At 40.0% G+C, this 12,552-nt stretch overlaps 1 protein-coding gene across 1 annotated transcript; it reads right to left on the bottom strand.

Annotated features, from left to right (window-relative positions):
* Positions 1 to 738: 738 nt before the first annotated feature.
* On the bottom strand, positions 739 to 12,180 carry MRPL39 (mitochondrial ribosomal protein L39). Its single transcript, XM_071563030.1, has 10 exons — positions 12,100 to 12,180; positions 10,592 to 10,798; positions 10,219 to 10,358; positions 9,461 to 9,560; positions 8,172 to 8,239; positions 6,875 to 6,987; positions 5,647 to 5,712; positions 4,315 to 4,468; positions 3,361 to 3,408; positions 739 to 2,068 (listed from the first exon to the last, which is right to left on the bottom strand). The coding sequence occupies exons 1-10, from the start codon at positions 12,152 to 12,154 to the stop codon at positions 1,982 to 1,984; spliced, it is 1,038 nt and encodes a 345-aa protein (XP_071419131.1). The 5' UTR covers positions 12,155 to 12,180; the 3' UTR covers positions 739 to 1,981.
* Between the last annotated feature and the right edge of the window lie 372 nt (positions 12,181 to 12,552).

The following is a 12,552-nucleotide window of genomic DNA, read 5'->3' as shown; positions in this document are numbered from 1 at the left end:
TTCTGCAGAAGTTTAAGCTTCCATGTTTTTAGGTACAGACCACTGAGAAAGGGTCTGCTTCAGACCTCATCAGCTGGCAGACCTCAGCAGCATTTTCAGTGTTGTAGTTCTGCACTCACAAAGCCCCCTTCCCATCTGGTGACTCTCCTGCTCCTCCCCAAGCTGCTGCTCCCAGACAGCCATCGGAGCTCTGCAGATTCCCCAGGCTCTGTGGCAAATTCCCCTTCCTGCCAGTCCCACACCTACTTGTCATAACTCAGTTAAGGTCAGGAAAGGGAAATTCCCTCTCCAGATTTTCAGCCCAGCTATATGCCTTTCAAAACTTAAAACACTATAAAGGCCAAGTTTCCTCCCTCTCAAAAAAAACCAAAAAAACCCAAAAAAGCCACCAAAAAACCCACAAAAAACCCAGAACAGGTCTGAAATCCCAGTAAAGGTTACAAAATTCCCAAAGAAGATGCAGCATTCTCACTCTCCTCTGCCGATGGTGGAATCCAGGAGGAATTCTGTATTGAGAGTAGACATCAGGAGACTGTGTGGGTTCTAATATAACAGGTTTAGGATTCAAAACAGACCTCCTGAGTCAGATCCCACTGGCAAAACTTCACTACAGTCTTGAGTTAACCGGACATGGCAGGTACTGCATTAAAAAGAAAACAACACAAACAGCACACTTTTGTGTTTCTCAGGACAAGAACCAAGCCCTGCTTTTTCAGCAGCACTAGAGCAACAGGTTCAAAGCCAAAGTATGCTCTGGCAAGTTAGGTTCAATACAGAATGTGTAAATGCATGTGTGCACTTTCAAGGTAAAAACTGAATCAAAAATCTTATTTAAAAAAATAAGCACCTGATACCATTATAGAAAGTCCACTGCAACTTTAATGAGGGGGGGGAAAAAAGGTTTTCTAGTACTCTGAGAAGACATGGGCTATAATTAAAAGAAGTGTTGAATTTAACATGTAGAAATAAACACATTTTAACACATACTTTAAGATTTCTGCAATTTCACCAAAAGCTGCTATTACCACTTGCATTTCTTCCATGCCCTGAAACATTCAGCATTTACTGTTCAATTAAGGTAGGACAGACTTCCTTACCTACATGTATTTTACTGACTTGCTAACCTGCTTTCACAAAACTGTAGTGTTAACTGATCAGAAATGAAGTGATGCAATTAATGGTAAAAATAGGATAAAATTTGAATAAAATTCAGAGAAAATATTTGCACTTCAAAAAGTAATTAAAATCTCTCCCATAAAATGACAACAGTTCTAATGAGCCAGAGACAAAAATAGAGAATGTCAGAAAACATCACCTAACAAACCTCCTTGTGAAACTTAATTGAAGTCACCATATTTAAATATCCAGGGAAGAAAAGGCACAATAAATCTTACTGCACTGTGGAGGCAAGTAATGAACTACATTCCTGGTACTATTCTGGAAAACAATCTTGAACTGTACTTGTGTAGCACAAAGAAATCATTAAACTCAAAAAGTTTTTCCCCTTTTACACCTGCTATTTTTGTATTGGTAAAGTTGTGGCCATTACAGTTCTCTACTGAATGGAGACTTTGCAACCAGAAACACAATAAAGTAGCTAATTCAAATCAGACAGGAAATGAAAATTAGTAAATACTATTTTGGAAACTTCTATGGGTATCTTTTTAAAACACTATTTGTCTCAACTTTCTGTTGCAGTAGACAATAACATAGAGACATATATGATTACTGTCATCAAGGTAAGGAGAGGGGCAACTTGCAAGATGAATTATTGCAGATAAAACACTACCTTCCCTACCCTCTACCCATCTTTTTTTATTGAAATCTTTCAAGTGGACTGAAATGTCTCATATATACCTGTCTCTTTATACCTACCTATGATTTAGCTCCACAGAATTCAAATTAATTACCCAAGATATTTTTATATGAGACATGTAAAAATACACATTTTTATTATGTACATTTAGAGGTTCAAGTTAATTTAAATTGATACAGTTTTTCCTTCTTCAGTTCCATCTTTTGCCTCAAGATCTTCTGTTGCTGCTTCCATGTATTTTTCTTCCATGACCTGTAGAAACATAAATTTTGTTATATTTTTTTAAATTATTTATTTCTCCTTGATCCTGAAATTCCCTCAGGCTATCACTGCAACAAGAAACAATAGCTTACAAAGACAATTATATTCTCCAAAACTAAACAACCTGAAGGACAAGAATATTCAAACTAAGTTCTAGGAAAATACTGTGGGGTAGGCTCAGAACACATCTTTGGCTAACAAGTTTCAGCAGACATACTGCACATTTTTCTCCCCCACCACATAAACAAGTAAAATATTTCATTTGAAGGCTACAAAGCATCTGCTGTTCAATTCTTACAAAGACTTCCTATGTTTAAACGTGCCTTGACAGTGAGTGTCTGGTTATATGTAGCTTATGGTATTCCATAGTTCCATTTATCTTAAAAACTTGCCTTTTGCATTTATTCAAAGATTGTAAACCTTCCCTTGGGTAAATACATTTCAACTTTGAAACACTGGTTCTTTAACAGAAGAGTGTTTGCAAGAAATTCATTTGCCATGTAGGTTTTAAACAGGAAAAAAAAAACCTAAATAGTGTATTTATGCAGCTTATTGAAATAGCATTCCCTTTTATCTCCACTAACTTCCACCTAGGTTCAAGGTCAGGCTGGACAGGGCTCTGAGCAACCTGATCTAGTGGAAGGTGTTCCTGTGTCCCTGCCCATGTCATGAGGTTGGAGCTAGATGACCACTAAGGTCCCTTCCAACCCAGACCATTCAGTGATTCTGTGATTCAATCATGGTATTATATTTTATCCCTGTATTTACTCATATGAAACATATTGACATGTGCTCTCTCAAACCTGTGGCAGAAAATATAGATAAGTGTAAACAGTCCTATGTTCATGACTTAAATAGGAAAAATAAATTAAATTCTACACACATGCATCAACATTAATTCTAGAGATTCATCTGAAATATAAAGTAATAATTAACAACAGCTTTAAATATTACTATAAAAAACACATGGAATTCTCAGAAGCAGACAGCTTCTGAGCCACAGATGTAAAGTCTGAAATAAGTTGCTTCATTTTTTTAATTGTACAAATTATATCAATTGAAATGTATTTTTTAATGGCACAATGCATTTTAATAACCAGACTCCAGAAGCAATACTAGCATGTCCTCTACTACACAAACAGTTAGATTTCTGACTTTCCTTCACCTGTGAACATTTCAATTCCTAAAAACACATTCTTGAATATATTACCCACCTCTAATCATTCAAATTGTCTACCATAGCATACCTTTGTATCTGGTAAGCATCACTAATGAAGACTTACCAGCCTCTTTGATCTTTCCAGAAGTTTGTGCCACACGGTATGGTGAGCCTGTGTGAAATGACATTAAATTTTATAGTGAGGTAAAAAATAGTCTTATGATAGAACAGATTCTGACAAATGTATAGAAATGATGGCACAAAATCGTAATAATGCCTAGTTCAGATGCTACAGGTGTCTGATTTGCCCATTATTCCTTTTGGAGACTTGCCCCATCATTGGCAGTGTTCAAGGCCAGGCTGGATGGGGTTTGAGCAACCTGATCTAGTGGAAGGTGTCCCTGCCCGTGACAGAAGGGGTGGAATGAGATGATCTTTAAGGTCCCTTCCAACCCAACCCATTCTATGCTTCCATGATTCAATCACTGTGGGGAATCCTTGAGGGCAAAAATGGCAATTACAGTGAGGAAGGGAACACAGAGGAAGCCTTGAAAACTCCCCCAACTGAGGCAATAGCACATGTGCTGCACCACAGGTCAAAATCACGTAAGTCAACAGGAATGGTAAGAAAGACTACTGCCTACACCTACAGTTCTGCAAGGTCTTTGTTTAAGACTGATTAGCATTAGGACTTCTTCTAGTATTGTTAAGTTTTACTTCGGTGTCTTGGAAGATTTTCAATTATATCCTGCATTATAAGTACAAATTCCAAGTTCTGCTATTTCCTGAGAGTGAATGAACTATCCATGCAGAAATTGCACAACGAAAACAACACTTTCAGTACTGAAAAATAACATCAAGGCCATCTGATGCAAACTCTTCTAGTTCTGATTCCACAACCGTAACAATTCCAGCAAAACAACCCCAAAATATCCAACATGGTCCTCATCATGGACCTTCCTTTTATCTTTTTCTCACCCCTGAATTATGTTCAGCTACCAGCACAGCACATAATAAAAATCAGAAAGTAAGCAAAATGCTCTAATTTAAAGAAGGAAAACCTGCACAAATTAATTACCTTCAAATGGACTGGCAGGGACACACCCTGGAACCTCCTTATCAATTCAGAGTGGTCAGTCTGAAGATTATGGGCTGCCGTTATCTCATACTGGAAACAGAAACTTGTCCTTGGAATATGAGGGCCTTCACTAACATCTACAAAGTCACCAAATCTGATGGGAGAAAAAAGAAAACAACCTATGCCAAATATATTCAGAGAAAAGTATAGGCAGATTAGGTTTTATTTTTGATTGGCAAATTTCAATCAACAAAAAGAAAATCCACTCAAATACCAAACCAAATCTAAACAAAGCCACAGTTCAGCTTTTCTGGGTTTCCTAAACAAAGAATACAGATCACACAATTTCCTTAAATGAACTTAGGAAATTTAAACCTCAAGTCTACGAAAGGATCCTTGGTTTAACAAATCTTTGATGCCACGTTGGCTCTAAAACTTGGATAACTCTGTCATTCAACAGAAAAAGATTTGTCTCCAACATCACCTATTTTCCACAGTATAGTATTTACAACAGGTATTTCCCTTTCAGGTCTTGAAGAACTGCAAATCAATTAAGAAAAGTGAGACACAAAAAGATGTACAGCATAGAAATACTTAGAACAAACCTCTCCCAGAAATCAAAAGGTAAGTCCATTTTCCGTATTATTGAGCAAACTAGACTGGGAGGAAGGAGAGAACAACAGGTAACATTGTCTTATAATTTCAAGAACCATGACTGCAAAGACGTCTGTTCCTTTAGAGATGTGGACTCCAAAATCAAACACAGAACTATTTAGATATCTAGAAAACTCAGTATCCTACGAGCCTAAGCTAGAGAGAAATTCTTTTAGTTGCCTGAGATACAAGCTTCCTCACTGCAGCCTCAGAACCTTGTGTCTTACCCTGTATCCTGGGAGGCTGTTCCATTCTCATCTCCAGCACCACAATGCAGTAGCTTGCCAGTTAGGAAAATCTTGACAACTTTAGCAGAAAAACCCACTATACAATGCTAACTCCTGTTCTCAAACAAGTATTTGGTTTGTATGTTATTAAACAACCAAGCTCTAGAGGTTTATTTAGATTTCATGTAAAAGCACCGAAAGCAGCTAAGACTTCTCTTGCAATTACTACCTTTAACATAACAAGAAATAGAAACATAGTATCATAAAGTATCACAAACTACTGGTTATTAAAAAAATAAACCACCCAAAAAAACCTTAGACAGACTATAAATACATATGATTCTTAAATTTAAAATCATCACAAGTAACTTACTCTTCTCGCTTGCTGAGAGCACTTGCAATATAATCAAATCAGAGAATGATTACAAAATAAGAATTCAGTTTTGCTCACCTATGTAACGTTACAATTCCTTCCATATTTTGGGAAGCTTTTCGTTCTATCATCTCCATTTTGTATCTGACCAAGACAAAAAAATTATTTAAAAAATCCTCACCTGTAGCACCCAGTTCTTTCATGAAAACTTCAGAAACCAATTTAAGAAGCATTCTCAAAAATGTTTATATTTATGTGAGCTTTGAGACAGGTTTTAACTCCTAATGATAACACATATTGTTGTTGGTCCCTTCCTACTGGAACAGTTCATTTCAGTCTACTCTATACTCTCCCTCAGCAGAGTTTTATTCTGAAAGATCAAATGAATCTACTACTTCAAATAATAAGAGCTTTTCAAGGCACATGTAAACCTAGAAGATACCATCAGATCACCTAAACTTATTTTAAACAATGTGTGGCCCTCAACAGCTGGTCACCTGCAATACAGCAAGGTGTTGTCTGTACTTTCTATACATACAATGTCTAAAGCTACAATCAAAAGTCAGCTCCTACCTGCTGTCAGTCAACATAGTGAAGAGATGATGGTCCATATGTCACATTAATATCACCTGCAGCTTTAAGCTAAAAAACTTGCTATTTTTGCAATTTTAGCTTCAGCACAGTTTTATCTTAGTCCACAAAATTATTCTTTAGTTATCATCCCCTCACACACACATCTCTCCAACTGCCAAAAAGCTGTGGATCAAAGAATTATTCTCCCAAAACATTGCTGAAGTGTTTTTTTCTCAGCAAAGACTACGGTGTTTTGAACAAGACTTTCTTCATAGCACAGACCAAAGTATTTCAGCTATTTCTCCCCTGCAGAGCTCAAAACATGCATTTCATCAAATCTTCATCTGAAGATATTAAGACATGAAAAACCTACATTTCTTTAAATATGGAAGACTTTCAGCAAAGGCTGAGTAACTATCATGCCAAGGTTAACCACCAGAGCTTCAATTTAATAGTAGAGAAATCTTGAAGCTCACTAGTGAACAAAAGAAGTTTTACAGTCTTTCAGTTTGTCACATCCAGTAAAGACACCTGGCATTGGCTTCTGGAGAGAGCATTAAAAATTAAATAAGTTAATGTGACAAAAAGAATGGAGACAGGCTGGTTCCAAGCAGTGGGAGAAGTACCTTCTCACTTCACCTGTCACACCTTATTTTAGATACACAAAACCAAGCAGAGATTTGAATTGATTTCTAATTGTCTTTTTGAAAGAAAGGCAACTTCAGACACTTGCCTGTTATGCTGAAACATTTCACGTGCTACTTTTGCTTCCACACACAGTGTTTCAAAGGGCAGGTCTTGATGGATTAACTTTTTGGCATCCCGTGTAAGAGAACGGAAGTTTTCCTAAAAAACAAGGGCATACAAAACTGTCACCACCATTTCTCAGCTGCAGTGAACAGATAAAGCACAGCAAACACTAAATTTAAGTCAAAACCACAATCAACTACTACAAATCCTAAATATGCTACAGATCATCAGAGTTTAAATGGACTGATTGAATGTCAAATCAATAGGCATTTTTCCATTGGAAACAATATATAGAAATTAAACTCCTCACGTTTTCCCTACATGACATATACATATACACACAGTCATGCTACTGTTAAATATTCATCTGTATATCTTGTTTCCCAGAGTGGTGACATCACTTGTAAATGTCCTCTGTTTGGATGGACTCAAACGAAAAAACGGTACTGAATACTTAATAAATAGAAATTGGTCACCTTGGTCCAGAATCTGAAGTTCTGCAGAACTCAGATTTACTGAGAAATAAAGAGATTGTTATGAGGCGAAATTACATTTATAATGTAGTGTGGAAAATATTTCTACATAAGTTACTTCAGCTCCAATATCATATTGAAGAAAAATTCTGCCTTGTACAAATACTGCTTTGTTAGCCACACACAGCTCTGCTGGTATTTGGGCATGAGAACAAGAATGGGCACCAAATGAGTAAAACATTTGTGATCACAAAAGGCTCTGAGATTTAGAAGGTTCACATTATTAGATTTTGCTGCAAAGCACACAAGCTATTAAGGGGAGCTTCGGCTGAATATAGTCATAGTTCTTGTTCAACAACAAACTGATTCTGCTGTAAACCATGAGGTGAAAATACGCATCTTACACACATTTTCACTTCTGGAGGGCTCTACTCACATAATGACTGTGGTTGCACCTACATTACCAGGAAAGAGTGAGCAGGAGCAGATCTGTACAGTAACGGAGATGGCACTGAGAGTGCCCATTAACTGTTTCTGGAATTGTATTTCAGGCTAGAACTTACTCTAACCCCACAGACCTAAAACCTGTAAGCATCTGGAGGACAGCTCAAGGTTTAATTTCATCTGAAAGGAACTCTGAGAGCAACCTGCAACAGAGCCAGTTCATTGTAAATGCAGAGATCAGCTCCCAAAGAGTACTCCTGATACACACCCAACAAGAAAAACAAACCTCTGCCTCTTCTCTCCTATTAAAAAAGAACCACTAGGCAAGGACACAAGTTATAGAACTTTTCAGGCAATGCTTACATTTGTTGGTTTCCATTCATTCAGTCTACTGTCCAAAAGCACATCATAACAGAAAGCTCCAGAGATCACTGCAATTCCAATCCAAACAGAAAAATATTCATGGTTGTAACAAAGTATGTATTTTACTGCCACATTATATTCTTATAGCAAAATGATTGAGAAGGAAAATGGTTATCTCAAGAAATTCATCATAAACTAAAAATTTTCAGCTGTGATTATACAATAAAAAGGCAGAATAAGCCTGTATCATTTTAATTTCTCTGTATGAGAAAGTAAGTTGAAAATAGTCAGAATTATAAAACCCCATTAAAGAGGGGAAAAACATACTGCTTAACAAAACTGCATCTTAGACTGGGAAGAAAAAACACAAAACACACACTGAAAATACTTCACATTTTTTTCTTTGTAAGCATCCTATACTAAACATAAATTTGAAGTACTAAATTATAAAGAAATATTACACAGAGAAATCTGACAATATTAGAGCTGAAGTACAATGTTTATCTATGACACAAGCATGGCACTAATTTCTGATAAAGACAACACAAATTTCTGTGGTAGCTGTTAGAACACTCTTTATCTATATTTGTTCAGTTACTGCCATTTAGAAACCAAATCTATGAACCCAGCAAGCTCACCCTATTTCTACACATACAGTATAACAATATAGTTCAGTATAGCCAAGATTATTCCAAATTCTGGTAGAACTGAATTATCCACCTGTACTTACCAATCAAGACAAATGGTGAAATTGCTAAGAGATTCAGCAGCCAAATTTGTATATCAAATGCATAATCAAGCAGGTTTTGTTATTGAAACAACCTCCTCCCTTGTTCTCACTTTCCTAAATCTTCATTCAGGCCACAGATGAGCAGAAGTTGTTGCTAACCCTGTTTGTAACTCAATAATCTTCCAATTTATTCCACTGTCATTTTTAGTAAGTCAAGTATTCAAAGGTTATGCAGTTATTAGACCAAATTTCACAGAAACACATCACATTGTACCTAGAAACCCTGCTCAGGTCACTTCACAAAGTTACTTACTAAAGCTACAAAATCCTAAGTGGTCTAAAATTCAGTGGCCAAACAGACCAATTTTCTGTACATTGATAACAAAACCAGGTTTAGTATGATTACTATAAATTAAAGGCAACAGCATGTAATACACATACCAACGAGAAGTACCATCAATCATTGGAAAAGGAGTCTCTGATTTATTGGTAATTTTTGTTATTAAACAGTCACTTAAGAAGCAGAAAAAGACAATGAATAATAAATACTTTTTATCACCTGGCACTTCTAGAGCTTTAACGAGGCTAACTGAGTACTCGTCCTTGAATGCCTTCTTCAGCACACACGCCATGATCATGGCACAGGAACGCCAGTACGCCTGTAAAGGGAATTTCAAAACATGGATTTATTCCCGAGAAGCTAACAAGCCATAGCAGCTGAACATCAGCTAATTATTTGAAACAAATACCATAATTTAACTGAATTATGTACAAACCTAGCTGTCTACTCAAGTATTCCATCCCTGAAAGTGTCCATGGCCAGGTGGGATGGGACTTTGAGCAACCTGTTCCAGTGAAGGTGTCCGTGCTCAAGGCTAGGGGTTGGAACTGGATGATCTTTAAGGTCCCTTCCAACCCAAACCATTTTATGATTCTATGATTACTTTCTTCAGTTTTTAAACTTCTATTTAGAGATGATTCTCCTCCATACAGAATCAAAACAAAACAAAATTACACTTAGAATGCAATCCACATGTTTCATTGGAGATAAGTCTGAAATAGGAGAATGCAATAATATAGGTTGAAAGGGATGCCAGCACATCACATGTTCCACATGCTGGTTTAACAATACCCTAATGATGTGCCTACCAGCCATTAAAAGTATCTGAACTTTCATGACAACAAACTTCAAGAAACCAGACAAACATTGAACTGAAATGGGCACACAGAACTAAGTGGTCATAATCAGGGTCACCTGCAATGAGATAAGAGACAGACAACCAGGATCACCTACAATGGAAGAAGACATTGACTTACCTTGTTTACTTCCTCTGGATCTTCATCTTTGAAGGTGAGGAACTGAATTTCACATGATTTGGTCAAGGGTCTGTACATATCCCAGACTTCTCCATCCACAAGAGCCAAAACAGATTTATTGCAATGCCATTCACTTAAATCTAAAGAAAGTGAAAAAAAAAACCAAAATCATTACACAGTTATTAACCATATTTCTCAGGATCAGTTCAGACTCCTGCATTTGTAACAACAAACTGCAAATTTTACTTTTGCAAATCATGTGGGAAGATGAGACGTTAACAGATCCTCCAAAAATTAGCTGTTTCTAGTTCAGTTGGCAGCACAATATTCACCACAAGGGGCACAGTGTGAGTTCACAAGTCCACCCACTTACGCATGGCACAGTTGTAGGGCGTAGACAGAGCCTTGTTCATGACAAATACACTGCCAGGGTGCGACTTCCCGGTGTATTTCACCTCGATTTTCTCAATCCGTGGGTGAAGAGACAACTGCCTCTCTTTCTCTTTGGTGAAGAGCTCGTTACGCATCTGAACCATCTCCTCGGGTGTCAGCTGAGACACGGCTGGTCCAGAGATGAACCCTGGTGGAAGGAAAGATCCAGAGTGAGCAATAATCCTGGAGTGGGCCCAGTGGAGGGCAACAAGGATGACTCAAGGACTGGCACATCTCTCTTACAAGGAGAGGCTCAGAGAATTGGGTCTGTTCAGCCTCGAGAAGAGACGACTGAGGGAGGACCTCATCAATGTCTGTCAGAATCTGCAGGGAGGGATCAGGGGATGGACCAGGCTCTGCTCTGAGGGGGCCAACAATAGGACAAGAGGCAATGGGCAGAAACTGATGCACAGGAAGTTCCACCTGAATATGAGGAGGAAATTCTTTCCTGTACAGGTGATCACACTCTGGAACAGATCACCTGGAGAGAGTGTAAAGTCTCCCTCACTGGAGATGTTCCATAACTGTCTGGACACAACACTGAGTAAGGGACCCTGCTTGAGCAGGGCGGTTGGACCAGGTATCTACTGTGGTCCCTTCCAACATGACCTACTCTGGGACCCATTCTGAGTTTTCAAAGCCTCTTTATAAGGTTTTGGTTTCTAAAAAAGCCGAAAAGGAAGACCAAACTGGCAATCACCCACATGTCTGTCTCAATATGCACAAGGTAAGCACTATCAGCAGCTCCAGCAAGTGACTATGCTTGATTCCCTGCAGTGCCTGCACAAAGTTAAAACACAAGACTCTGAGGAAACAAAAGGGGTCACAAAGATGTCTCAAACATCTGTCTTACAGAGAGACTGCAGGAGCTGGGCCTGTTCAGTCTAGAGAAGAGTGAGAGGGGATCTCACTAATGCATATGAACATCTCAAAGGCAGGTCCCAAGAGGATGGTGCAGGACTCTTTTCAGTGACAGGACAAGGGACAATGGCAGTAAACTAAAACGCAGTAAGTTCCACCTCAAAGTGAGGAAGAACTTCTTTGAGGATGGCAGAGCACTAGAACAGGTTGCCCAGGGAGGGCGTGGAGTCTCCCTCCCTAGAGACATTCCACCTGGACGCGTCCCTGTGTCACCTGCTCTAGGTAACCCTGTCTTGGGAAGGGGGTTGGGCTGGATGATCCCCTCCATTCTGTGATTCTGTGAAAAGGTTGATGTCGCTCCCTGGCTGCAAAGGCCCTTTCCTCAGACAGCCCGGCTCCCCTGTGGCCTCCACAGGACACCTCAGCCCCTCACGGCACCGCCGCAGGGCGAGGACGAGCCCGATCTCGAGCGCGGCCCAGCTCGGCCCTGAACTCACAGCTCCCGCCCCGCTACAGCATGCATTCCCCCTTCCCCGGCTCCCTCCCGCACTCACGGCTCCCCCTCCCCCGGCTCCCTCCCGCACTCACGGCTCCCGGCCCTGTTCCCGGCCCGCAACCCGCGGGCAGCCCAGGACCCCGCCATGTTCCCACCGCCCGGTGCCGCTTCCCCCGGGCCCCGCCGGGAACAGCGGCCGCGGCCGCGCCGTTCCGCTGCCGTTCCGGGGCCGCTGCGCCCTTGGCCGCCGGGCGGGGGAGCTGCCGCTCCGCGCGGGCACCGCGGCCTTGAGACTCATAAAATAGTCACAAGGGAGCACAACCTGAGTGGGGAGCGACCCACAGGGATCATCGGAGCGTGATCCTCTCGTCCTGGTGGGTGAGACATGCCCCGGCCATGTGCGCTCACAGCCCGGAGACCAGCCGTGTCCTGGGCTGCATCCAAAGCAGTGTGGGCAGCAGGGAGGGAGGGGATTCTGCCCCTCTGCTCTGCTCTGGTGAGACCCCACCTGCAGTGCTGCCTTCAGCTCTGGGGTCACAGCACAG

This window comes from Pithys albifrons, chromosome 1 (genome assembly GCF_047495875.1).
Source record: "Pithys albifrons albifrons isolate INPA30051 chromosome 1, PitAlb_v1, whole genome shotgun sequence".
Taxonomy (NCBI): domain Eukaryota; kingdom Metazoa; phylum Chordata; class Aves; order Passeriformes; family Thamnophilidae; genus Pithys; species Pithys albifrons.
Note: the sequence above shows the minus strand (reverse complement) of the source record. Positions and strands in the feature narration are given on the sequence as shown.

What these genes read in the sequence shown, in the direction of transcription:
- MRPL39 (XM_071563030.1), bottom strand. Translation starts at nt 12,154, where the DNA reads ATGGCGGGGTCCTGGGCTGCCCGCGGGTTGCGGGCCGGGAACAGGGCC. An exon ending in ATGAATGGAAACCAACAAAT is followed by an intron (nt 6,988 to 8,171) that starts GTAAGCATTGCC and finishes CTTGTTTTTTAG; the next exon opens with GAAAACTTCCGTTCTCTTAC. An exon ending in GAAATGTTTCAGCATAACAG is followed by an intron (nt 5,713 to 6,874) that starts GCAAGTGTCTGA and finishes TGTCTTGGTCAG; the next exon opens with ATACAAAATGGAGATGATAG.